General features: G+C 49.4%; 1 protein-coding gene across 5 annotated transcripts in view; it reads right to left on the reverse strand.

Moving 5' to 3' along the window:
- Positions 1 to 462: 462 nt before the first annotated feature.
- Positions 463 to 27,000, reverse strand: part of LOC118661375 (high density lipoprotein binding protein) — an 81,716-nt gene continuing 55,178 nt past the window's right edge. For 4 of the 5 annotated variants that reach the window (XM_036319390.1, XM_036319389.1, XM_036319391.1 and 1 more), the window contains exons 7-28: positions 26,685 to 26,900; positions 25,974 to 26,180; positions 25,735 to 25,842; positions 24,706 to 24,810; positions 24,301 to 24,379; positions 21,807 to 21,946; positions 19,188 to 19,292; positions 18,951 to 19,064; positions 17,767 to 17,853; positions 17,476 to 17,607; positions 14,860 to 15,078; positions 12,058 to 12,279; positions 11,750 to 11,968; positions 10,891 to 11,029; positions 8,903 to 9,048; positions 7,748 to 7,852; positions 7,342 to 7,476; positions 6,249 to 6,392; positions 3,830 to 4,015; positions 3,177 to 3,293; positions 2,898 to 3,026; positions 463 to 2,734 (exon numbers count right to left, since the gene is read on the reverse strand). In XM_036319390.1, the coding sequence (XP_036175283.1) occupies positions 2,648 to 2,734; positions 2,898 to 3,026; positions 3,177 to 3,293; positions 3,830 to 4,015; positions 6,249 to 6,392; positions 7,342 to 7,476; positions 7,748 to 7,852; positions 8,903 to 9,048; positions 10,891 to 11,029; positions 11,750 to 11,968; positions 12,058 to 12,279; positions 14,860 to 15,078; positions 17,476 to 17,607; positions 17,767 to 17,853; positions 18,951 to 19,064; positions 19,188 to 19,292; positions 21,807 to 21,946; positions 24,301 to 24,379; positions 24,706 to 24,810; positions 25,735 to 25,842; positions 25,974 to 26,180; positions 26,685 to 26,900 (3,141 nt within the window). In that variant the 3' untranslated portion in view covers positions 463 to 2,647. Of the gene's footprint in view, positions 2,735 to 2,897; positions 3,027 to 3,176; positions 3,294 to 3,829; positions 4,016 to 6,248; positions 6,393 to 6,495; positions 6,698 to 7,341; positions 7,477 to 7,747; positions 7,853 to 8,902; positions 9,049 to 10,890; positions 11,030 to 11,749; positions 11,969 to 12,057; positions 12,280 to 14,859; positions 15,079 to 17,475; positions 17,608 to 17,766; positions 17,854 to 18,950; positions 19,065 to 19,187; positions 19,293 to 21,806; positions 21,947 to 24,300; positions 24,380 to 24,705; positions 24,811 to 25,734; positions 25,843 to 25,973; positions 26,181 to 26,684; positions 26,901 to 27,000 lie in introns of those variants that run through there. The other variant, XR_004969315.1, reaches the window with a different exon arrangement.

A 27,000-nucleotide genomic window follows, 5' to 3' on the forward strand; every position in this document is an offset into this window, starting at 1 on the left:
CAGAGTCTGGCCCCGACCTTCAGGGATGGTGCATCACGGGCCCATCCTGCTGCCATGTGCACTCCCTGTAGCTCTGACCCTTGACGCCTCAGTCCTCCCTCATATGACAGGTGGTTCCTCTGTATCTGCCTGGAGGCTGGGAGCCAGTCCTGGGGACACCTCAGTTTGCTGATAGAGATCATTCAGGCAGAATCCTGAGCTGAGTGAAGTAGCAAGTTACTGCTTCACAGCAGGTGAAGCAAGGTCAGGAGCCCAGGGACAGGCAGCCAAACAGCTGTGACCACTGCTAGCCTCCCACCATGGCCCCTGCAGGGCAGTCAGTTAATGTGGTGCTGAGAACTATAGATGCCAGCTGGGAGAATCGCACCAAAGATGAGAACCGTTTATGAATGTCTGTGACCACTCGAGTGCCATGGACTGAGAACACATGTGGTGTGATAAAACGAGCCTCGGCACACTGCATCTGGTTTTGGGTTTTATTTTAGAATTTATAAAATTCCAGTGTCATCCATATTCATGAGCCTTTACACATGTTTGCATATAATCTCCAAACTCCAAAGTTAAGGCCAAGGGATGGATTTTAACTGTGGACACATATAATATGGAAGACAGTCAACAAGAGGAAATGGACACTCATGCCCCACCCCTGCCCAGGGCTCCTGCAGCAGCACCAGAGGCAGCAGGAGAGCCCCAGGCACAGTCACCTCATGAGCCTGACTAACAGCCACACAGTGAGAACCCGCACAGTGTAGGAGAGGGGGCTGCACCTACATTTAGGAATAAGTGCAGATGTGCAAACACCTGTTGGGGCAATTAAAAATCCACCTTTGCGGGGAAGGGGTTAAATATCACAGAAACATGAGGTTCGGGCAGATGCCAGAGGGCAGGGAGGGGTCGGAGGGGAGGGCAGTACACTGGCCAATAGGAAAGGCTCCAAAACTCATGCAGATAAAAGGAACTCCAGGGACCAGGGAGGTAGGGGATGGTCCTGGAGAAAGGCAAAACAGCAACTTCCCTTCTCACTTCCTTTTTCAATTGACTCCACCTAATTTGGGGTCACCCAACCTACTCAGCTGGAGCAAATGTTTTCCTACCCCAATTCATCACTTCTACATATGGGCACATTTGAGGCTGCTTGAGCTAATGGGAACTCAGAGACGATTGATACCAGACTTGTGTTCAGCAATTCTGGTCTATTCAGAAATTTCAGTCTAAAGACTGCCAAGCTGAGCAATAACCGAATAGAAAACTTCATGGAGGGGGTGGTCAGGGAAGAAGTGACCTTCCCCAGGGAAGGGCTGGGCAAGGGGTACTAGTTGGCTTCTCTAGGAACTCCATTATTTGGATGGAAAACTTGAGAGGGGCTCAGTCACCTCTACATGGGTAGAGGTGGGGATGGGAGACCAGACAACCTGGAAACCAAGGGCCTGTGGCTCTCACAACACTGCCTTGGCCACCTTTCCTCTCCAGAGCACATCACCATGCTGGCTGGGGCAGGGCACCCTGCCCCACCACCCTGAGAAAAGCAGACTCCCTTAGCAGGACCTGGTCCTCCAGCCCAGGTTGAGTGACAGCCTCTCTCTACCCCAGGACCAGGAAGCTGCCTCTGAAGGCCAGCTCCCAGGGTCAGCACACGGCATCCATGTGTCTGAGGGCAGCCTGTAGGATGGTGTACGCACTCTCCACTCTGGACTTTCCCACTGGCCACTTGCAAGTGAGGGTGCGACCCAGAGCTGTGACAGTCAGTGGACTCAGGCACTCGTGACCAGAGCCGTTGCAATCAGGAGGCTGAGCACCTGGGGCGGCACCACCCTCACCATGAGATCACCACCACACTGGCTCTGAGGTAGAAAGGAGACTGGACTCGGCATTTGGGGAGGGGCAGGAAAGCTGAAGTCGATGTGACAGGTCAGCCGGGAGGGGAAGTGAGTCTCCTCTGTGGGCCACCTCTCTCCCCATCCCTGTGGGTCTAAGCTCACACCAAACCCAGGTGGTAGATGCAGCCTCACTTACAGGTCTTGCCCACCAGATGCGGGGCCTCCGGTGCCTGTGGTGCAGGGGCACACACTTGGAACCTGGTCCCTTCTCTGGGCCCAGGTGCTCCAGTGTGCACAATGGGCCTTCCTCCCACCCTGTGGACTGGGATGTGCGGGCTTTGGCAGTGGGAAGGAGGCGGACTGCAGTCTACAGAGGGCTGGACTACAGGCAGAGGGAGAGAGAGAGCTGGGAAAGGAAGAGGGCAAACGTTTGGCTTTTCTAAAGTCAAGGAAATTTATTTCCTGAGGTCACGACACAGGAAGTGGGCTCAGCCCCAGCTGTGCAGCACTCTTAGTGGGGCCAGGGCCTTATTGACATGCCGGTGGACCGGGAAGCTTGTCGTGAAATGTCCAATTGCCTCTATTAGTGTTTGAACCGTGGAAAGCCGGCCCACAGCCGGTGTCAAGGGCAGATCCTGAGCACGTGCCGGGCGCTGGCCAGGCCTGACGACCAGCTGCACACAGCGCCAGGCGCCCGGCTTCACTGTGAGACCTCGGGGAGGGGGGAGCGTCAAGAATTTATGGAGGGTCCAGCTGCTGAGTCAGATTGAAACAAACCATTGCGTGGTGGGGTTTGGGTCAGCAGGCTGGAGAGGTTTGTTTTCTGATCATTATCGTTTGGGGCCCCAAGGGAGGGTCTTGGGGGCCACCTGAGCCCCAAAGCTGGGAAATTCTTCAGAGCTGCTCATATCTGGAGCCTGTGGGGACAGAGAGGGCACAGCTTTACTAAGCAAGTTTCACTCAGGCAGCTCCAAAATGGACCCACCCTCTGAACCTGGGCCCACCCACTGGCAGGTAAGTGTGGCAGGCATCCCCACTTCCCGGGCACAGGGAGGGCACCCAGGATGAGCACTGTCTGACCTTCTCACTGCTGTTGGCGGTCCAGGGAGCGTCCCGAACCACAAAGCCCTTGGAAGGTGCCTTGGACTCCTCGTGGGCTGGGGGCTTCATGTACACCTGCAGGACCTCGCTGTCCACCACGTCGGCCAGCTGTGGGCACAGGTGGGATCAGCTGGCAGTAGTGATTCCCCGTGAGCATCCACCACTGTGCTCACCCTGCTCTGAGGCGCTGGGGCTCGCCTGCACCTGGCAGGCATCTGAAAACACCTGCATGTGGCCTCATGCGACCCCAGAACTCACATATTCTTCCTCCAAGTTGAGGATGTGGTCGATGGCCTCCTCCACGTTCTCTGGGAGCCCCGTCACGGTGACGCAGTTGGGGTCCGGGGCCCCGCTCTGCGGGAAGCGAATGTCCACCTGGAAGGAGCACACATAGCAGCTGAGGTGGCTCCAAGTGCCCGTTAGAGGATTCTGGACTAAACAGTGGCCATTAGGTATGGCTGGAACAGTCCATTTCTAGTGTTTTCCCTTTGGGTTCATGAAACCTAAGAACCTGGTTCATGGTCCCTCACCTTCACGACATGTGAGGCCAGTGCACTGCAGAAGCAGCTGGTGTAGAGGCCCCAACTCCAAGATGTGTATACCTATGGCTGGGGTGGCAGGCAGCCAAACCTTTGGAGCTAGCACAGGGCACTGACCAACGGCATCAACTATACAGCTGTAACCCCACTTGACCTCACCGCCTTAGCGATGAGCGCCTGAGCCTTGGATGTCCGCCCTTTCAGACCTCTGCTGGCCCGTGAGTGTGCTCAGCAGTCTCGGCAGGATAACTGAGGCCCTGGTGTCCCTCACCAGCCCATGGAAGAAAGCTCTGACAGCAGGGAGTATGCCGATCTCACCCATGGGGCTTCCAGGACTAACATACACCCTTCACGGTGGGGCTGAAGACACACCTTGAATTCATCCATGATTTTGCGAATGGCTTTGCCACGGGCACCAATGATGCGGGCGTGGACACGGTGGTCTAATGGGACGTCCTCAGAAACCATCTGTTCAAGTTCACCCACAATTTTCAGTATGGCATCCCGGGCAGCTTCTGTGTTCTTTTCGTACCCTGTGATGGTGATTTGGTCCTGCGGCTGAGAAAGGAGAATCCCATCAGAAGAGGACATGTCCCAGGATTCCTGGCTGGGAGGGCACACAGGGACTGGAGAGCGTTAGCTGGATTGAAGGAGGTAGGCTTCAGTTCAAGGGGAAAGACCGATCCACTCAGAAGAGAAAGAAGGTGAAAAGAAACAATATCCATTTATTTAGCTCCTGCCCCTCCCAGTAACACACAGGAAAAGAAAGAGCACCTGCCCACAAAGACACGGCAGGACACTAGCAGGTGAGGGGTCTGGGGAGGTCCCCCTGGGCCCTTCATCTGGAGGGGTCTCAGTGAAGACGACCGACCTGACCTGGAAGAAGGTGCCAGTCGGTGTAGCCAGTACTCCATACCGCTGATCATACAAATGTCTGGATGAGCACACCAGATTGGTAAAGAGTGAGCAGAGCAAACGGGTAATTCAAGGCACAGAGAAAGAAATGGGAAAACAAAATAATAGCCTCAGACCACATTCTTAACACACTGCGGGTGGATCACGAGCATTCTCGTGTTTGCATATTACAGTGTTTTACATAAATGTTAAAGGCACGCCTTAAAATTAAATACGCATTGCATTTTTAAGTTATTTATTACATGTTCTTACAAGCTAAGTATGATTCTTTGTAAAACCTATTTTGTACTCGTTCAATAGAAACTTATCTGGCCACTGGGTAAAGCTAGCAATAAAACTACTGGTGCGCAATGTGTTAAGGACAGAAAAGAGTATTATACACCCCCCCCCCCCCCCAAAAAAAAGAAAAGAACAGAACATAGTGTAAGAGAACAGAATAAACATCTGGAGCCCTGGCCAGCATGGCTCAATGATTAGAGTGTTGGCCTGAGAACTTAAGGGTCACGGGTTCAATTCCGGTCAAGGGCACATACCTGGATTGCAAGTTCTCTGTCCCGACTGGGGTGTGTGTGGGAGGCAACCAATTGATGTGGCTAACATCAATGTTTCTCTCTCTCCCCTCTCCCTCCCCTCCACTCTCACTAAAATCAATTGGAAAAATATCCTCCAATGAGGATCAAAACAAAATAAAACAGAGGAACAGGAACTTGGAAATGGAATAGAGGAACAAGAACTTAAAAGACCCATCTGGGAGAGAGACAGAGAAACCCCAGGAGTCTAGGTGAAGCAGATGTAGGACAGGAGACAACCCTACCCAGTCCCCACCCAGCAATGCCCAGAAACCCCCACTCCCCAGTGAGGCACCACGCAGGGCAGAACACAGTTGGCATAATTCTCACAGGAAAAAGCTTTGTATGAAAGATGTAGCTGACTGACCCTACTTGGTTCATGGGATGCTAATAGTCTAAACACTAAATAATGACTTTACAAAACCAATAATTATATGGGAAATTTGTGGGAAATAAAGGTGAGGGGTTGGAGAGAGCTAAATTCTCAAGATCAAGATAATTAAAACATCAAATAGAAAAATAAAAAAAGAACAGCAATGTAAACATAATCCTTAGAAACAGAGATCAACAGAAGAAAAGGCAGTGAAAGGCTGTACCTGGGGCAGGATCAGTTCAGGGAGCACAGAGGAAAAGGGATGCGAGGTCAGCACCTACAGACCTGACTCACTTTCTGAATGACAAAGACCCTGGAAGGGAAGGCTGGGGAGAGAAGCAGGCAGGAGGCCCGCAGTGATGCTCAGACACAGGTTGGAAAGGCATAGTATGGTGGGACCAGGCCAGTCTGCAGAGGCTTGTTGGGATTTTCTGGCCAGAAGGTTCCAGGGAACCATTTCTGGGTGCTCTGCTGTGCAGCAAATACTGCAGGAGACCCAAGGAGAGACTGGGCTCCCCACCTCCCCGAGGGCCAGGAAGGGCCAAGAGATAAGACAGGCAGGGGTGTAGGATGGGATGGGCCCAATGCAGTGCAGAGGGTAGAGGGCGTGCAGTTCTGCAGGGCTCTACCTGTGAGGACAATTGTGCGGGGACCCTGCCAGAGCCCCCAGACAGGCACAGGAAAAATGCCCAAGTCCACATGGCAACACATCCATGACAGGGAAACCTCACCCAACTGGCACATGTCAAGATGGGGCCCAAATCCGGAGCTAAATTCAGTCCTCAAAGACCTGCCACTCTGGATCCTGCTCTCTCACCTCCCAGCTGAGCTCCTCCTGTTTGCCTGGTCACTGTTCCCAGTCAGGACAAACGTCAATGAGTCCATCTGCCCCAAAAGTACTCCAACGTGCTATCTGACCCGAGAGGTCTCTTACCTGGTTCCCATCATCCTTATCAGGAAATTGGATGTTCACGTCATGCTCCAAGCGGATTTGGGTAATCACTGCCCCCTTTCTCCCAATGATTTTGGGATGGTATTTAGGGTCGACAGTGACGCTTAGCTTAAAACTCCTTAAAGCCTGTGGATAAAATAAGTGAGAATGAGGCAAAGGGTGGAACACTTGAGCCTTGAGTTTCACTTCACTATCACATGTATCCACATGCCTCTACTCCATCCTATACCTGGAAAGTGTTCTCTATTACCACAGCAACAAGAACAAGCCACGGCTTTTCCATGAGTCTGTGCCGCATCCCATCATCAGCTAGTAATGAAAACCAGAGCCTTGACCTGCACAACCAGGTCCACTGGGCCTTCAGAAAAGGACCGGAGAGGCCTGGATGATAACAGGTGGAGCTGTGTGTTTCTAAGATGTGGAGCAGGGATCTGAGGAACAAGCATTAAAAAGGCTAAAAAGAAAGGAGGGAACCAAAGTGGTAAGGGGACATAGCCCCAATGTGTGTGGCCAGAAAACTGGTCAGAGGACAGACACCCTGCAAAGTCAGTGCTGTGCCCACACTGACACTGCAGGATGTCTGAGCTCAGTCATGCCCCTCAGTGAAGAGTTGGTACCCTGCTTAACCTGCAACACTACTAACAGTGCCCAGGACCCGCCCACTGTGCGTCACTCATGTGACCCCCAGCTCCACCATGGGTGGGCGGGCTGTCACCCCTCATCAACAGCAGGGACACCGCACCCACTCTGGGCGTCAGCATATCCTGGAGTCTCTCCAGCAACAGCTCTCAAAAGCTCTCAGAGGGCCTCTCAACCTCAACTTCCCTATAAAGTTGAAGGCACCATCACGTCTCCCGATGTACTTGTAAAGAACTTGCTAATAAGCAAGCAACACTGTTCTGATAAAGACTCCCCACTTAACAAGACCTCTGGATGTTGACTGGGTCTGCCTCCAGCCTCCTGATTTAACTGGTTGAAGTGTAGCCGGGGTGCTGGGTCTCTTAGAAGCCCCTGGTGATCCTCAAGTGTGACTACACTGAGAAAAGAAACATCCACGGCCCCACCTGCTGCTCACCCGGTCCTCCTGCTCTGCCTGCAGCTCCCGCACACGCTCCAGGAGCCCAGCCTTGGCCCGGTCCAGATTTGCAGCAAGGCCTGTGATGGCGATGACATCAGACTGCAGCTCAGGTGCCGGGACGTGTATATTCACCTGGTGAACACAGGAACAGACCTGATGTACGTGGGGGTTCCTCAGGACGGGGATGTGTCTATCTGGCTCCTCTGATGGTGAGCTTGGAAGCCATTATCAACCTGTCTGTCACATTTGGCCAGGAGATACACCCACAAACTGGGGACAAGGAGGTTGGGTAGTGTGAAGCATGATAACCAAGAGCAGGAGGAGGGCACCTTCCCTGGGTTGGGTGTGTGACAGCTCACTCCCTAAACCTGGTATCCAGGGATAGGACCTGCAAACTGCTTACCTCAAACTCATCCATCATCTTGCGGATCCCGCTTCCCTTCTGTCCGATGATGTACCGGTGAAGGTCAAAGGGCACTTCCACTTCAATGGTGACAGGAACCAGAGCCTACAGGGAAGAGGGTTGTTAGGCCCAGAGTAGTGAGCAGTGACTCTGTGGGCTCAGCAACAGGACTTCATGGAGAGAAGTACAGTGCATGTCAGAACTTTCCATACTGTTCCCCCTGGACTGAGTAGGCCACTGCTAACCCCAGAGAAAACATGGGAGAGGGTCCAGTATTAATTCTGGCAGAGCAGCTTTCAGACCCTGGCCCCAAGCCTCTGCTCTTAAATATAGAAGGCCCCTTATTGAAGCAAAACAATAGAACAAAAATCCAGGAAAAACAGGACTTGAGACCTATAGGGGCAGGGGAGAGCCCTTAGACACAGAGGCTGCCCCGACCCCCAGCCTTACAGAGGTAAAGAATGGACTATGACCACCCTAGTCCCAACCGCCTCCAATGGCACCAACCCCTAGACATGGGAGAGCTGTTTCTCACCTGTCTCTCGGCTCAATGCAGAGGCTTTGTACACTGTGTGTGCAGCATTTAGAACAGCACCCAACATGTAGGTGGCACTCAGTAAGTACTCACTGCAAAACTGATTCATCCTCGCCCTAGCTGGTGTGGCTCACTGCATAGAGCGTAGGCCTGCAGACCGAAAGGTCCCAGGTTCGATTCCAGTCAAGGGAACATGCCCGGGTTGCGGGCTCAATTCCCCAGTGGGAGGCATGCAGGAGGCAGCCAATCGATGATTCTCTCTCATCACTGATGTTTCTATCTGTTTCTCTCTCTCCCTTCCTCTTTGAAATCAATAAAAATAGAAAGACAACCATCTGTAACAGTACAATTCATTTAAACAACAACAAAAAAATACTTGACTCATCCTCACAAGTCCAAACATCCCTACTTCACAGAGAGGGACACTGAGACCCTCCAACTATGCTCTCTGCAGCCCCCAGGCTTGCTGCCAGGTCTGAGGAAGGAAATGCCACAGCCTGCAGTACAAGCCACAGTGCTCGGACTTAGGACTATAAAGTGACTAGACCATGAATCTGCCACTAGGGAAGCATCCCTCAGGTCACCACTCACCCCCAAGGAGGGGGAGGAGCCACACGCACCTCAAGGGCTTCCTTGGCAGCTTCACACTTTTCCTTGCGGCCAGAGATGATGATGATATCACACCTCCTTGGAGAGCCAGGGTCAGCCTCTCTGCCCTCCCCAGCATCGTCACCATTCTCCTGGACAGCTGGCTCTGCACTATGAACTGGGGAGAGAGCAGAGGGGCAGGTCACACAGGCCTCAGTCATACTGCCTCACTTTCAACATGGACATGAGTACTCGAGACACAGGAACTGGTGGCAGGAGAGGTGAGAGGTGCCCACCGTGTTTGAGAGGGGATGACAGATGTTCCCATGGCCCAGGAGACCTGGTTCTGGGAGGAGTCAGTGGGAGGGGCTTGAGAGATTTAGGAGGGACAAGGTGACGCTGCACCAGCTTCTTCTGCTACGAAGAAAGCAAGCCACAAGAATAAAGCGACCTGAAACAGGACACACAAGCAGCTGGTGAGGCTCCCGTGGACCACACTGGGGACCATGTATGTACCCAAATTAACACCAAAAGAATATTCCTGGTGTGAAACAGAATCCAGTAGTCTGTACGATATAAATAAGCAAGCAGGCATGACTGCCTAGAGCAGTGATGGCGAACCTATGACACGCATGTCAGAGGTGACACGCGAACTCATTTTTTTGGTTGATTTTTGTTAAATGGCATTTAAATATATAAAATAAATACCAAAATTATAAGTCTTTGTTTTACTATGGCTGCAAATACCAAAAAATTTCTATATGTGACACGGCACCAGAGTTAAGTTAGGGTTTTTCAAAATGCTGACACGCCGAGCTCAAAAGGTTGGCCATCACTGGCCTAGAGCCATCATGATCCTGGATTAAAATTGGGGGACGTTTCAAAACAGAAAATCTGAATGTCAACAATGAATTCATAACTCACATAATCAGATCTACAGATTCTGATGAACATACTAGGGTTATCGCAACTGATGTAAGAACATTCTTACTCTTAGGAAATAGCCATTATGGAAAAGGGGCAGGCCTGAACACACAGTGTGTGCGTGTAAAGGGATGGGTGGGTGAGAAAGACAGGGAAGGTTTGAATAGTGAGTACAAAGAGTAGATTTTTGTTCTGTTCTGTGCAATTTTTCTGAAGTGTGAAATTATATCAAAATTTAAAAGATATTCTAGTGTGAAACATAAATGTGGCATGTATGATCTAACTAGTTTTCAACTCAAATTAGCCTATATTCCGAGAGAAGAGAGGAGCTTCGGTGGCCAAGACAAGCTGCAGCACCAGGCAAAGTCAGAATATGCCAGTGCACTCAGTAGGCTGCAGGCCCCCAGCTCATCCCAGCTTGCCCCCCGTGGGTCCAGGGAGACTAGTCAGAGAGAGAACGCTTTTTTGTGACAATACGAGGAGCGCAAAGAACTTACAAAGTTAGGTCTGAGATAAAAGCCAGATCCTGCTTATAGGTCACCTCCTAGCCAATCCCATCCTGGGGACAAGAAGCAGAACCAGATGACAAGCAAGATATTGGGAGCTGAAGGACCATCCCAGAGGGCAGCCAGTCACCCAGTGACATCCTTGGATGGGTCAGAGGCTGCTATCCCTTCTGTAGCTGTCTGGCCTCACGAGGCACAGGACCCACAAGGAATCCAGGGAGGGAGGCTGCTGCTGTGCAGAACAGGTGCAGCCTCACCACAGCTCTCAGAGGGCCTGTGAGGAGCAGGGGAACTGAACACGGGCTTCCCCTCCATAAGAGGCTGCATGCAGGTCCTTTCTCTCCTCTGGCCTTGTCATCAGCTGCAAGCCTCTAGGACATCTGAAGGGCACCTTGTTACCTTAAAGCAACTGACGAGGCCACCACCTGGGGACCAGGGAGCCTGAGCCTCTGAAAGCCCCGGGTCCCCTGACATGTCCAGCACCAAGATGGATGAAGCTTCACCAGGAAACATGTCCCCACCTCTCCCCAGACCAGGACCATTCATACTCCTACCTCCCACCTAGCATAGAACTCCCCGTGGGGACCCACCTGGGTTCTCCTCTTTGTCTGGGAATTTAATTTGAACATTATAGTCCCGAGTGATCTGCTGGATTCTGGAACCTTTGGGGCCCATGACAGAGCGATGGAATTTCTGGGGTATGGCACACTCTATGGTCACCTGGGCTTCCTGGGGGGAGGAGGGCACAGCAAGAAGAAAAACAAAGGCAAAGGTTAAGGTTAACTACTTATGATTGATTCCTGTTTACACCACCTTCCTCTGCAGCCACTTCCGGGAGTGCAGACACACCCCTTTTCCAAGATGAACCCAGGGCTCATCTTACAATGGGTTGAAGGGAGAAGGGATGTGGGAGGGGCCACAGGAGGCCTTCTGAAACATTTCCCCAAAAGAGGAAAGCATCAATGGTTCATCCACACAAAACTACTCTGTTGCTTGCTCCCAACCAACATTTGAATACAGCAGCATCTGATTTCTCTCCATACAGGGAGCCCCTGCTATGTTAGTTCCAGGTGATAGGGACCTGAAGATGCTGTGGCTGTGACTCCAGTTCTAAGGCCATGGCAGGGAGGTGCCAGGAGAGAGGGCCCAGTTCTCTACAGGCTGGTTTAGAAAGCCCAGTATGTCCATGTGACCTCTCCGTGGACTCCCTGGCACTGTCAACCTCCTTTCCTCCCTTTGGAGCAGAGGAGGGAAGGCAGCTGGTTCCTGTACACATGGCACTTTCACAAAATGGACAGCTAAGTTGCTTCTCACAGGCAGCCTTCACCCACTGAAGGAAGGGCGAGGAGGGAGGGAGCCTGCAACCCGAGGGATATGTTGGGGGCAAGCCCACTCCCCAGCTTTGAGTGGCTGCCAGGCCTAGCACCCTACAAACTTCTAGGTGCTCACCAGGTCTTCGATGATCTCCTGGATGCGCTTCCTGGCTGCCTCCACACATTCCTTGGCACCCTTGAGAGTCACTTTGTCACTCTGTGTGCCAGACCGCGGGAAGCTAACCATCACCCCACCGTACTCCTCGGCGATTTCCCGCAAGACTTGGCCCCTTCGAATAACAAAATGACGGTGGTGCTTGGGGTCCACCAGCATGTAGTCTTCTACCACATTATCCTGTAGCATGGAGACAAGAGAAAGTAAAGGACCAACGGTGAAGGCCCCATTCCCAATGCTCAGGTGGCCCCAGGGAGACGGGGCCTTACCAGGTTCTGAATCAAGGCCTCCAGCTCCTTTTGGGCCTCCTTGACAGCATCCTCTTTTCCAATGATGGTGATCAGGTCCTGGTCCTTGTCCTCTGCCGTTGGGAATATGATGCGGGCTCCGGTGGTGTCACGTACCTTGCGGATCTTGCCACCCCCTTTGCCAATGAGGAACTTGTGGTACTCCGGCTTGGCTCGGATGTCAACAGTGAAACTCTTGGTTTGCTGCAGAAATCAACCCCATATACATTGGCCTAATGCCACCTGCCCGGCCCCTGGAGCAGGTGAAGAAGAAGCCTGATAGGACAAGAGTGTGGGGTGGAGCTTACCTCACGCTGTCCCAATGTCCTCTTAATGAGGCTAATCAAACCTCACCCAAAGAAATGCATGGCCACGCAGACCAACTGCCCTTGTACTTTGCTTAGCCTCAGTGGAAGATACCAAGACAGAGTATCAGACCCAGAGTCCCATGCCTGTCACTTATCAGCTATTACCAAACTCTGCCAGGACCCACATGGTGTGGGGTACACCTGCACAGAACTATCAGCCCCCCTCCTCCCAACAAAGGCAGAGTCCTCTCCGTCCAGGTATTCCTTCGTCAGCGGCCTGGGTGAGCCTGCACACAGCCAGCAATGCCCAAACCTAAAGCTCAGAGACCCTAGCCAACCAGGACACCATCTGACACCAAGAAACTAGACCCAGCCCTGGCCAGTGTGACTCAGTTGAAGTGTTGTCCCATACACCAAAAGGTGGTGGGTTTGATCCCCAGTCGGGGCCTGTGCAGGAGGCAAACGATTGATTTTTCTCTCTCATATCAATGTTTCTCTTTCTCTCTCCCCCACCCTTCCTCTTTAAAGTCAATAAAAACATTTTTTTTTTTTTTTTTTTTTTTAAATTTGGGCCCAGGAAAGACCCCACCACAGGAACCTTGCTGCAACGCCAGCTACTCTGGCAGATTGATTCACCTGGAGGGACACGCTTCTCTAAGGTGACTCAGGCCCACAAGCAGGAAGAAGAAACACAAGGAAGAGCAAAGCAGGATTGCCGGATGCTAGCAGCACACCGATATTTTGTCACCTTCCAAGTGCTGACTCCACAGAACACCACAGAGAGCCTCTAACTTTAGACAATTACTTGCAAACAGCAGCAATGGAAAGCTAAAAGTTTAGGCAAGCCCAATCCAGCAATACAATGAAGGATGTCACAAAAAACCAAGTGGGGCTTCCCCAAGAATACAAGGTTGGTTAAACATTTAAAAAAAAAAATCAACTCCTGTTATGCAACACATTGGAGGCCCCTAGCAACGCAGCAAGATGAGACACATAGGTGTACATAACAGAAGTGCACTGTCCACTCACAGATTATGTGTTTTACATAAAACTCACAAGAATCACCCTAGCCAGTTTGGCTCAGTGGACAGAGCATCAGCCCGCAGACTGAAGGGTCCCAGGTTTGATTCTGGTCACAGGCACATACCTTGGTTGAAGGTTCCCTGACCCTGGTCAGGGTGTGTGCAGGAGGCAACCAATCAATGTGTCTCTTACACTGATGTTTCTCTGTCTCTCCCTCTCCCTTCCACTCGCTCTAAAAATCAATGGAAAAATATCCTTGGGTAAGGATTAACAAATATCTAAATATATAAAAGCCTAATATGCCAAGCGTCCGACCGTTTGACCAGTCACTATGACACACACTGACCACCAGGGGGAAGACGCTCCGACCCGATCAGGACTGGGTCAGATGGGCCGGACACACACTGGAGCCCTTCCCGGCCTGGATCATGCACTGGTGGGGTCCCTTGGCCTGGCCTGTGCACTCTTGCAATCTGGGACCCCTCGAGGGATGTCGGAGAGCTGGTTTCAGCCAGATTTCCGCTGGCCAGGCCGAGGGACCCCACTGATGCACGAATCCATGCACCAGGCCTCTAGTAAAAAAACAAACAAAAAAAACCTCCTAAGAATCCACACAAAAAGCTACTGGAACTAATAAGTGAGCTTTACACCAGACACACAAAACAAGGCCAATACACAAAATCAAGTATGTATTTCTATGCCCTACATTATGAATTACAAAAGTACCATTTATGATAGCATTAAAAAACAAAACAGATGTAAAACTGAACAAAACATGAATAAGACCTGCATGCGAAGAACTACAAAATGCCAATGAAAAGTCAAAACCTTAAAAAATTGACGTGCTAGACTGGAAGATTCAGAAATGCTGAGAATTCTCCTGAATTTGATCTTTAGCTTTGACATAATCCCAATAAAAATCCAAGCAGGAATTTCCCCCCTGGAAATTTTCCAAATGCTTTTGGAAAGGGAAAGGGTCTGTAACAGCCACAGCAATCTGAAATGCAAAAATGCTGCTGGATCCACCAGGTGTCCCGTCAAGGCAGCCACTCCAACCTGTGGTGTCCCTGGAATGGAGCAGCATGTCCACACACAGACTGGCAGACAGGTTTGACGAAGGGGCAAAGGCGATTCAATGAAGAATTTGGGGGCCCGATGAGCAAAACATGTTATTACAGAGGTGGTCACACAAACACTGCTTGTGAACACTACATTAACAAGGGTGGATTTAACTGTATAAAAATCCTTTTTAAGGTAAACAATAGATTTCCTACTTTACAGACGTGGGCATCTGACCTTGAAAGACCCTTCAGTAATGGCAAGATCAAAGAGACATAAAGGTACATGAAGTTTTCTGACCTGCCACAAAGACAGGGTTTTTAGAGTTTCTATCCTGAAGAGAGGACACTTCCAGCAAGTAGCACACAGTGACTCCTCCCGGGGTGGCACTCACCTTCTCCTCTGCCAGGTGCAGAAGCTGTTTCTTGGCCTTCTCCACATCCGAGGAAGGGCCCCTGATGACAACTGTGTCGCTTCCCGAGCCTTCCACAGGGAAGTGAATGTGGACCCCGCCGCACTCCTCCATGATGGAGCGGATCAGGCGACCCTTCGTGCCAATGAGGGAGTTGTGCAGCTTGGCAGGGATGGAGACCTCCACCTCGGCTATGTTGGCCTGAAATCACACACGGCACAAGAGAACCATATTTTTGTGTGGCAAGAAGGGCAAGAGCAAGAGTCAGCCATAATCGATGTGGTGAGTATTCAATAGACCTGGTGCAGAAGGAGCCCAAAGCGTGTATGTGTGCGTGTGTATGTCACACAGTGCAGAAGAGAAGCTGCGATGTCAGATCATGAACAGCGCTGCTCCTTCAGGCCCTCTCTGGTTCGAGCAGTAAAGACAAGTTTGAGATGCTTATGGATCAACCTTTCCCATTAAACTCTATATATAAGCAAGGACTCTGCCTCCCACCAAGACGAAACAACAAAGACTGCATTTATCTGCCACATGAAACAATGGTGTTCAAGACCCTGGAGACAAAAGCAAATGAGGTGATCCCTATGACTGTGCCCTGGTTGAGCCCCTGCACTGAGGACACAAAGCTGACAGCCCAGGAAGATCAAGGTGCTAGGAGCTGGTGGGTCAGAGCCCAAGAAGAGAGAATGTGGAGAGAGACTACCATATTGACACATGTAGGGAGACTGCCTGGGCCAGGGGAAGAACCAGCAGAAGAACGAGAGAACACGGGGATGGCAGCTTAGTCAGTGTCCACAAGTATAGGACCCTGGGCACAGTACTAGAAGGGTCTCACCTCAAGAGGGAACAACTGGGCCTACACCACCACCCTGACCCCACCTAACAAGTCCAAAAAGGAGCAAACTGTTTCAAAGTAACTTAACAAAGCATAAAGGTATTTACAGAAACCACAAAAGTATCCAGCATCCACCAAAGTAAACTTCCTAATGTCTGGCATAATAAGAAAAATACTGGATATGCAAAGACACAGGGGAAAATCCCACAACCAGGATAAAACAATAGAAAACAACACAGGAATGACACTAAAACAGGTATTTTCACTATAGAGCATAGAGTCAAGAAGCCAAAGGAAATGACTAAACGTGTCAGGTATAAAACCAAAAAAATTCAAATTGAACTTCTACAGGTGAAAACAGTATCTGAAATGAAAAATATACTAGATGGGGTCACAGGCAGAATAGACACTGCAGAAAACTAATGAATTGAAAGAAACTCATGAAGAAAAACTTAGCAACACCCCCCCCCCCCCCCCGACCCAAATAAACAGAGAGCCAGTGAATGGTAGGATGTCATGCTGCCTAACACGCAGTAAGTAGACTCCCTGAAGGGGAGGACAGAAAAAACTATTAAATAATGACCTTAATTTTTCCAAATTTGATGAAAACTCTAACCTCAAATATCCAAGGAGTTCAATGAACTCCAAGCAAAGAAACATGAAGAAAACTACAAAGCTGGTGATACAATAAAAAAAAATAGCCATAGGAAGGACTAGTCTGTGCAGATGAGTGAAGCCAAGGATAATGTTGTATGTCTTTATATCTCAATTAAGAAATGAAGTACTGCTCTAGCTGGTTTGGCTCAGTGGATAGTGTCAGCCTGCGGACTAAAGGGTCCCAGGTTCAATTCTGGCCAAGGGCACATGCCTGGGCTGTGGGCTTGACCTCCCCCGCCAGTAGGGGGCATGCAAGAGGCAGCCAATCAATGATTCTCTCTCATTATTGATATTTCTATCTATCTCCCTCCCTTCCTCTCTGAAATCAATAAAAAAATATATATTTTTAAAAAATGAAGTACTGATATACATAACATGGATGAATCTCAAAATAATTATGCAAAGTGAAAGCAACTAGACTCAAGAATAGATACTATGACTTTTAGACAATTACATGAAAATTCAAGCTCATCTACTTTAACAAAGTGGACTGGGGGTTCGACAGACAGTGGGGAAGCTGGGAAAGTGATGCTGAACAGAGGTGCTAACTGGTTTGGCTCAATGGATAGAGCACTGACCTGCAAAATGAAGGGTCCCAGGTTCAATTCTGGTCAAGGTCACATGCCTGGGTTACGGGCTCCAACCCAAGTGGGGGGCGTGCAGGAAGCGACCAATCAGTGATTCTCTCTCATCACTGATATTTGTATCTCTCTCCCCCTCTCCCTCCCTCACTGAAATTAATAAAAATATATTTTAAAAAGGGGAGGGGCACAAGGCTTATTTTGGGGGTGATGGGTAAGTGCATTATCCTGACTGTGGAGGGGATTTCATGGACATATACATATGGCAAATGCATCCAACTGCACACTTTAAATGTGTTCAGTTTCTTACATGTTCATTTTTCAAAAACTGGGAAGAATACAACACCTTGAGGACATGAAAATTTCCCAGCACCCAAGTCAAATGCTACTGCTGCTTAGGACTATCTGTAAGCACTGCCAGAGATCACCACCCAGACCAAAGCTCCTCTATGAGGGGCTCTGGCCCTCCTGTCCCTTCCTGTCCCCAGGCCAGAGCCTGTCCTACAGCCAGCTCCACATTACCAGGTCTTTCTGGATGGACAGGATGCGGCTCCGGGCAGCCTCACAGTTGGCCCGCTTGCCTGTGATGATGATGGTCTCCGAGTTGCTATTTTCTGCTGGAAGGTCGATCTTGGTATTGCTTTCTTCACGAATCTACGAAAAAGACGCAGTGAGAAGCAACTACCATTGAGACACCCAGAGCCCAGAGCTAGGAAGTAAGGCCCCCTCCTTCAAATTTAAAGCTAGAATGGCACAGGACCATGGAGGCAAGGTGAGAAGAGCCACGATTCCGGGGACAAGCCGGCCAGTCACCTTTTTAATGTTTGCGCCTCCTTTCCCAATGATGTTCTTGTGAAACTGCTTGAAGATCGGAACAGAGATCGAATAACTATTTTCCACCTTAAAAACAAGAGATTGCCAAATTAACTGTCAAGCTAGAGCGTCCCTAAACGACAGAATGCTAGGGAAGACTTTGTCCTGCGTCTCTCTTACTTTCTGACCTTCAGAAGTCGTCACGAGGATGGGCGAGATAACTACTCAACAACTAACTCACCTGGCCTGTCACAGTTGACAGGTGCAGGGCCCCCTTTTATAAAAAGTGGACTGCCACAGACCCTACAACCTGTCAGATGTGTGTTCCACAATCCAGAAGCAATCAAGTCTACCCAGGTGCCCTCAATTGGGCCTCTAGGTCAGTGATGGCGAACCTATGACACGCGTGTCAGAGATGACACGCGAACTCATTTTTTTGGTTGATTTTTCTTTATTAAATGGCATTTAAATATATAAAATAAATATCAAAAATATAAGTCTTTGTTTTACTATGGTTGCAAATGTCAAAAAATTTCTATATGTGACACGGCACCAGAGTTAAGTTAGGGTTTTTCAAAATGCTGACACGCCGAGCTCAAAAGGTTCGCCATCACTGCTCTAGGGTAAAAGGGAGTGGGTGCCACTACAGGAGGAGAGCAGGCTGGGGATGGACAAAAAGAGGATTAAGCTCAGAACACCCAGCTCTACTGGGCAGCAGGACAAGCCCAGTGCTAAGGAGCCCAGGCAGCTCCTCTCCCAGGGGGTCACAAGCTAAGTGCATGCCCGCAAGTGACTGTAGAGAGCACAGGGACGCCTGCAGCCTCTCCATCAACCGTCTCCTCCCTTTCTAGGTCTGAGGAAAGAACAATCCATAAATGACACTACTTGTACAAGTCTCTCTCCTCACTGGATGGGACAGTTTCCTAGGTGTCTGAAGACCCATGAAGGAAACAAGGTCACTTGGTATGGGACATAGAGGAGCTCCCCACTTTAATTCCATGAAACACTCAAGCTGTGACAATTTCTGCCAGTGTAATTTCAGGTGTTGAAAGGTAGCATCATGACTTTGTCCCAAGTACCTGAGACGGCAGACTCACCTAATGCCCAAGTGTGCTGATGGCACACATCCCCTACCCTCCCCCGCCCCCACCATCACACAATAAAGGATGGAAAGCATCTCCTACCAAATCAGCAACCATCTTCTGCATGTATTTTGTACACTTTTCCACTTCATTCTTGGGCCCTCTAAGTTGGACAATATCACTTTTTTGTGCTGGGTCTGGAAAGTTGATGATAACCTAGAATAAATCACCAGGAGACCAAGTTCGATTATTGGTGAGAACGCTAAAAAACTGAATACTCCCAAGTGCCAATCAGACCGCTGCCGGAGGGTTATCAAAATAAGGCTGCTGGGTAACTACCTCTGGGAATTTGTCCCGAATTTCACGAATCCGTTCACCCTTCTGCCCAATGATTGTGCGATGAAATCTCTGCTCAATGATTAGATCCTTGGTACGCTCGTTTTCCTGAAAAAACATGGACAAGAAATAAATGCACTTATTACAAGCAAGGTGAACAACCTTCCTCACAGCAGGGAGGTAGTGCCAGCCACACTGGCCAGTAGACAGCACCCACTAGCTACCTGCCCTCTCTACCTGCCACACTGTGTGCTGCCCTGGGTGCACACTGTTCCCCTGAACAAAGTGTAATGAAAGAACTGAGTGCAGACCCCTCCAACCAAAAGTGCTACCGCAGGAGCCATATTTACCAGAGCCATTCACTCAGTGCTGTGTTTTAACAAGAACTGAGGCCTGACACTGCACAGCAGGGAACGATCCCTCCTCACCACCAGGAGGCTGGGATGACTGCCCATGTGCATTAAGAATCACTCAACATGGGGCACTGAACCTATATGGTCCACACTATCCTCCAGAGCAGCAGTTGCCAACCAGTTGACGACCGCTGCTCCTGAGGGCCTGTTACGTCAGAAGATATATAAGCAGGGGTGGAAAGCGGGGAAAAACACTACCTATCTGGGAGATTCTGGAGCATTGGGGTGACAGAGAAACGAGTGTTCAGCACTCTAGTAACTAGACGCCAGAGCAAGGGACCATGGATGGTCAGGATAAGAGCTGGCTGATGTAGGGGAGAACCTAGGACACTCCCAGGCTGAGGAGTAAGTTCAGGGACAGCCAAAGAGTGACAGAAGGCCATGCCATGCCCTGGACTATAGCTGAGGCCACGAAGTTACTACATAAAGCTGGCCTTCAATTTGGGGCCCTTCGCATGGGTAGTGAAAACATCTACAAGCATGTCAAACTTGCGGCCCTCGGGCCACATGCAGCCCACAACCAATATTTTTGTGACCCAGCCAATATGGTATGTAAGAAACGTTTTAATAAAAATTTCATGCCGAAACCGGTTTGGCTCAGTGGATAGAGCGTCGGCTTGCGGACTGAAGGGTCCCAGGTTCGATTCCGGTCAAGGGCATGTACCTGGGTTGCGGGCACATCTCCAGTGGGAGATGTGCAGGAGGCAGCTGATCGATGTTTCTCTCTCATCGATGTTTCTGACTCTCTATCTCTCTCCCTTCCTCTCTGTAAAATATCAATAAAATATATTTTAAAAAAAAAATTTCATAACTTAATTTTTACAATATCCTGTTATACATTATATAGATATATATATGTAAAAGCCTAAGCAACTGTTGACCAATCACTATGATGTGCACTGACCACCAGGGGGCAGACGCTCTGACGGGTAGGTTAGCTTGCTGCTGGGGTCCGGCTGATAGGGACTGGGTGAGACGTGGCTGGACATGCCCTGGAGCCCTCCTGCAGTCACTCCCTGGCCCAGATCGTGCACTGGTGGGGTCCTACGCACTCTCACAATCCAGGACCTCTTGGGGGATGTCATGGAGCAGGTTTCGGCTGGATCACCGCAGGCCAGGCTGAGGGACCCCACCAGTGCACAAATCCGTGCACCAGGTTTCTAGTTATTATTAACGAACTATGTTTGCTAATTATTGATTACTCTAATTGTGTTGCATTCATTCCTCTTACGCTGGGCAGGTGCACCATTTCTTTCCACTAATACCAGCAACAAATATTTTAGCAGCCAACTGCCATGTCATTAGTCTTGTACTGACTTGTTTGGTGTGTGCTACAGGAAATATTTTGCTTTCGGAGAACAAGAAAAATAGGTTTATTTGCGTTATGCTTATTAATTTGTGCAGTTATTCAGTGTCTGGTGAGTTAATGTCCAAGGAAAACTATTAATTTTTATTAAAACGTTCTATTATTTTACGTTAACGATTACTCATTTATTTCAGCCCTTTGTATTCAGCATGTCTCTATCGAAATAAACCTATGTTTCTATGAAAATTTAAGCTTTTTTTTTTTTTTGCAGCCCACATAAACTTAAACCTTGATATTTGGCCCATGTTAGCCTTTGAGTTTGACAAGCTTGATCTATAAGAATGCCAGGGTAAAGGAAGCTGACCCTGGGACTTGCTCCTACCCTGACGAGGTAGAGGTCCTACATTGCCTTGGGCTTTCCTGAGAGTCTGTACATGTTCATGCTAAGCTCTGAGCACTCATACAATATTGGACTCATCTGGAGTCAAAGGCACCCCAGTGAGTCACGTGCAGCCCAGGTTGAGACTCACTATTGTGTGGTTATGTGTATTTGACTCAGTCGGGTGCTGGTAGCAGGCTGAGGACAGCATAGTACTTTAATCTGGACGTAGCGAACAAGGCTCACTGTGTCCTCTTTCTGTTTGCAGATAACGTCATACCAGTGACTCTCAATCTTAGACACACACGAGTCATCTGTCCGCCTTTGAAAATCCAGAAAAGTCTCTCACAATCCCTGGAGTTGGTACTGACGTGTCATGGAAGCCAGGGTTTGACCAAGGCTGAGTTCTCCACTGCAGATCTCCAGAGCCCCCCTGGCATAGCAGTAGTCCAACGGGACACTTAGCAATTCCATTCTCTGGGACATGCCAACAATGCTCCCACAGGACCCGCCACAGGGCTCACCATGCGGGAGGCAAGCTCCAGCAGCTCCCGCTTGGCCTGCTGCACACCCTGCGGGTCCCCCTCGATGCGGATCAGGTTGCTCTTCTCGCTGTCGGGAGGGATGCGTACAGACACCTTGTACTGATCTTTGATTCTGTTGACTTAAGAACAAAAGGAAACATTTTGGACTCAGACTGTACTACAGTCCACCAATGATTAACATGGTTAAAGCCCCAAATAACCTAACCAGTCACCCCAAAGCAGAAAGGATGATGAGGCCCCCCAGAGCAAGACTGCCCCTATTCTAGCAGGAGCTGGGCACAATCTCCACAGGACTGACCACATGGAGCATCAACCTGTCCATGCTGAACAACTGCTCAGAGCCTGAGACCCAGCTGATCTGGAGTGTGTCCAAGGCTTAGAATACAGCAGGTCCTCACAAAATGTCATTTTGTTCAATATGCTTTCGTTATGTTGATGAGAAAAAAGTTGACTCCCAGTGGACTGTGTGGAGTTTCCTCTGAGGACTCCAGGTTCCTTCCACATCACAAGGATGTGCACGTGAGAGAACTGCCCTGTCTGCACTGTCCCCATCTTTGTGAGTGTGCAGATAACGTCATACCAGTGACTCTCAATCTTAGACACACACAAGAGTCATCTGTCTGCCTTTGAAAATCCAGAAAAGTCCCTCAGAATCCCTGGAGTTGGAAGGGCACCTGTACAGGGTGGGTCCCACCTTGTACCCTGAGCTGCCAGGAGAGGCTCCAGCCACACATGACCCTAAATTGGAATGAGTGGTGAAGAAAGAATTATTTTGTTTCATTAATTTTTCTCAAATGTATGTGTAGCTCACATTTCATGTTTGATATTTTAAGAGTTTTGGATTTTCATTTAAAATTTGGTGATGTTTTTGTGACAAATGTCGTAGGAGCCCGGCCAGTATGGCTCAGTGGTTGAATGTTGACCCATGAACCAAGAGGTCACAGTTCAATTCCTGGTCATGCCACATGCCCTGGTTTTGGGCTGGGGGTTGTGAGGAGGCAGCCGATTGATGATTCTCTCTCATCGTTGATGTGTCTATCTCTTTCCCCCTCTCCCTTTCTGAAAATAAATAAATAAAATTTAAAAAATAAATAAAAATTAAAAACCAGAAGCCCTTACATTAACTGAAAATAAGAGCACCCCCATCAACTACCTCAGAACCCCTTGGCGGCCATGCTGTTGCCTAACACTCCATTGTCAGCTCAGGTGCAAACTGAGCTCTTCACTGTCTTTGCAGAACAGGTGGAGTTGAAAACCCTCCTCCAGCACCTTGTGCCCACTGTTAGAGATCTGGCCCCACCCCCTGGAGAAGCCTTATCACCAGAAACAGGGTCAGCATTTGGTCCACTGTGTAAGGGAAGCCAAACTCCTTAAAGGGTCACAGGGAGGGTTCCAAGCACAGAGATAGCCATGAGCCCATGTGCTAGGACATGGGCCGGAAGTGGCACTGTTCCAAGGTGGAACCATGCAGGACAACAGACAAGCACACAGAAGCTGGTGGCAGGTTTTAGATTATGAAAGAAAACACGGGTTAGGAAATGAACCAGAAGAAACAGAACAGACACAATTCTCTGAATCACACTGAGTGATTTCACACATCCTAGGGAGCAGAAACCAGAGATTAATATTAGCATTGCATTTCCTTACATTCTTAAGGAAACACTAACCAAAATAAACAAAGAGAACAAAAGCAAGTTTATGGTGTGTGCAGGTGAGCAATGACCGGAGCTGCTCTGAGTGGGTGCTATTGTTTAAAATGCTCCCATAACACAAAACTGGCACCAAATAAAGCAGGTGACAAGTTTACATGTACTCTGAAAAAAAAAAGGGACCGCACAGGGCAACATCCAAAGAGGGCGCACTCACAGAGACATCATGCTTAGTGAGGTGAAGTTCTTGCAACTTACGGAAGGACCCACGACCAGATTAAGTGTTAGCCCTCACCTCCCACTGAAGGTGAAACACAGGACTGTCTCCAGAACTAGTAAGCACTGTGATGTGCATGATGGCCATGCAGTAAAACTGAGCAAAGGAGGAGATTTTAAAACACATCCTGGGATTCAAGCAGAACTCATCTAACACATTTCCAATGCTGCCCCACCTTGTGCTACCTACCTGACACAAGTAATCCAACATGGAACCTGGGCTCACATATTACTGTTTGTCCAACAGAATCCCTCCCTGAGTTGTCTGACTTGGGCATGAGTCTAGAAACGTCTGACTCCTTGGTGAGCTCCAGGTCAGGGGTTAGAGGTGAGGAGGACAACACTGGTGGACTTCACCCAGCAGCTCTGGCTGAAACATGCAGGATGACACCCTGGGGAGTCCCTTTGCCATGGCCCTTGTGGGTGACTCAGGGAACTGACCCAGTTGATCACATTCATCTCTAGGCCAAACAACTGGGTGAGGGCACCCAGTCAAATAGCTGGTGGCTTTTCTCCCAGCCTGCCCCCATGGTGTCCACTTCACTCACTGTTGGCTCCGCTCTTCCCGATGAGGTGTCTGTGAAACTTGTGGTCAATGCTGATCTCCACATAGTCCATGCGGTGAATCTGCAAGGACACAGAGCGCATCCATGAGACATGCCAGCTGGGCAGCCAGAACCACAGGAGAGAGCCAGCAGCTGCCGCCTTTTCTGACCACTCAGCCATCAAGACTATTGCAACCTCATCCCTCTGGCCCCCTTGAAAGACCCTTCCTCAAAATAATGTCTTCTCTCTCCATGGCTCTGGCCAGCTTCTAACTCTCAGAATGCACCACTCTCCGACTGGGCCAGCCTCTTGTCTCTATGCCCACCCATGAAGCCTGACTGCCACACGACACAATGACAGCCCATCCCCAGTTCAAAGCACTTGGAACACTCACAGGGGCATCTTACCAAGTCTTTCACCATAGCTTCGATCTGTTCCTGGGCCACATTTACATCCTCCGTGGGGCCTTCCAGGGTGATCTTGTCCTCGCCTTCTGTAAACTCGATGTGAACCTACCGCACCAAAATAAGGGACAGTGAACACGAGATGGCACAGTGGCAGCGACTGATTCCAAACTGCTTCACGAGAATGCAAATCCACCAACACCATGAAAAAGTGCAAAGGGGGCCTGAGGACAACCATTATTTTGTTATTTAATCTAGTCTAATCATCTTTCCTTTACCAAAACAGGAACTGTGAAATCCTACACACTGTGCTTGTCACCAATACCTTAAAGCATGAAATACCTTAGCACACCTTCCTGTATCACTCGCACTGTAGAACCCCTACTCCCATCTGATTGCATAAAGAATGAGACAGCTAACAGGGACGGAATTTTAACTCCAGTATAGCTGCGAGGGTGGTCACCAGACCACCTGCTTATAACACACCAGATGAGGAGGTGACTTCATAGGGGACTAGCCTCACAAAGTTATCACATTAAGTGTGACCAGGACTTTGATCTTAGAAATAAAGTGGCTACAGGGTAAATAGGACACGACACCCACACATAACAGGAATCCAACACAATGGTGTGTCCTTTGGTGTTTCCTGGGGAAAACTGAGGCCTCCAGGACAGAGGTACAGAGATACAGAGGACAACGCTACGAGCTCTACACTTCATACAGTTTGTAGACAAATTTTGCTCTTCAGAATTTGCAGACATAACTATTAGGAAGTTATTATGCCATAGTAACTATAAGTGAGGTATTTCTTAAGATATTCATCAAACCTAGCATTCTCTCTGGTTAAAAAGACCAAAAGACATCTTAAAAAAGAGGTATTTAAAAAAACTTATTCTAATTAAAAAAAAAATGTGCCACCGTCTTCAAAGGCACCCCAGGGGATAAACAGCAACACCAAACCAAAAGTTAGTCAGCAACAGGACAACAGAATGCAAGGCCAACCCAGTGCAGCAGGTCAACATGTTCCCTCACCTTTGGCATCTGCTGAGTGATCTTGGCCAAGTTCTGCCCCTTCTTGCCAATGATGAAACGGTGAAGCCAAGAAGGAGCAGAGACCGAGGAGACTGTAAAACTGTTGGCCTAGGAAAACAAGCAAACAAACCAACGTCCAGGCTACGTAAGCACGCACCAGGTTGCTCAGCTGGACTTAGCGATAGACGAGCACCCTGACGAACACAGCCCGGGCCCTGGATTCCCTGGGAGGCAGTTACCTTGGCATAGACCTCAGTCAGTGCCTGCCCTAGCTTTTCAGGCTCCCCTCGAAGTATCACAGTCTCAGAGATGCTGTCGGACGGTGGGATCTCCACAGAAACTCCAGTTCTTTCGAGAATCTCCTGCAAGGAATTGCCCTTGGGCCCAATGACATACTTGTGCTGGGATTTCTTCACTTCCACTGCGATGGTTGTGGTCTTCTTTTTCTAAGTAAGAGTACCATAAAGATGTCAGAGGGAAGGGCACAGGAGAAGCAGGCGAAGACAGAATATTGTCACCAAAAGGGCAGGGATCAGGACATGGGGCCTAGACTACAGCTGCTGAGCCCTGGAAGGGGAAACAATGACCAGCCAATCTCAGAAACCCCACTCATCATGGGTTGGGTTTTCTCCTTAGAAGAATCACCTGATAATTTGTCAAGCCCAAACTGATTACTACAACTTGGAAAAGCAGTGATCAGTTTGGAAGAGCAGTAATACCAAATCCTCTCCTTAAATTAAGGAACAAGTTTCAGACCTCAAAGTCACCAAATGGAGCTAACAGCTTACTCAAAGACGTGGCCACTTGTGAGCAGTGCATCTAGCCCAGGGTGGGAGAGTGAGAGAGGCGGGAGGCGGAGTGAGGTTGGCAGATAGAAGGGAAAGCCTTCAGCACGAACTCAGTTCACTCTCCATCCCTGCCCATGGGGATTTCCCTTCTCCCACCACTACCTTTTCTTCATAAATCTTCTTGATCCGAGCCACAGCCTGAGCCAGCTGCTCCTTCTCCCCAGTGAAGACGATTTCTGTCCGGTTGACACTGGGTGGGGGGATGTTGATGCGCGTCCCTGTTTCTTGCATGATCTCACTGACGAGTCGATTATAAGGCCCAGCGATGAAGGGATGGAATGCCTTCTCCACTTCTAGCCTCTCTACAGCACGTTTATCCTGGAAATGAAAGGACACAGCTGAGCACAGGTCTGGGCACAACCTGGACAGACAGGGCCTGTTGGGGTCAAGGCTGCCCTATGAATACTAGGTCCACAGT

The sequence above is a fragment of the Myotis myotis genome, unplaced genomic scaffold, assembly GCF_014108235.1.
Source record: "Myotis myotis isolate mMyoMyo1 unplaced genomic scaffold, mMyoMyo1.p scaffold_m19_p_8, whole genome shotgun sequence".
NCBI lineage: Eukaryota > Metazoa > Chordata > Mammalia > Chiroptera > Vespertilionidae > Myotis > Myotis myotis.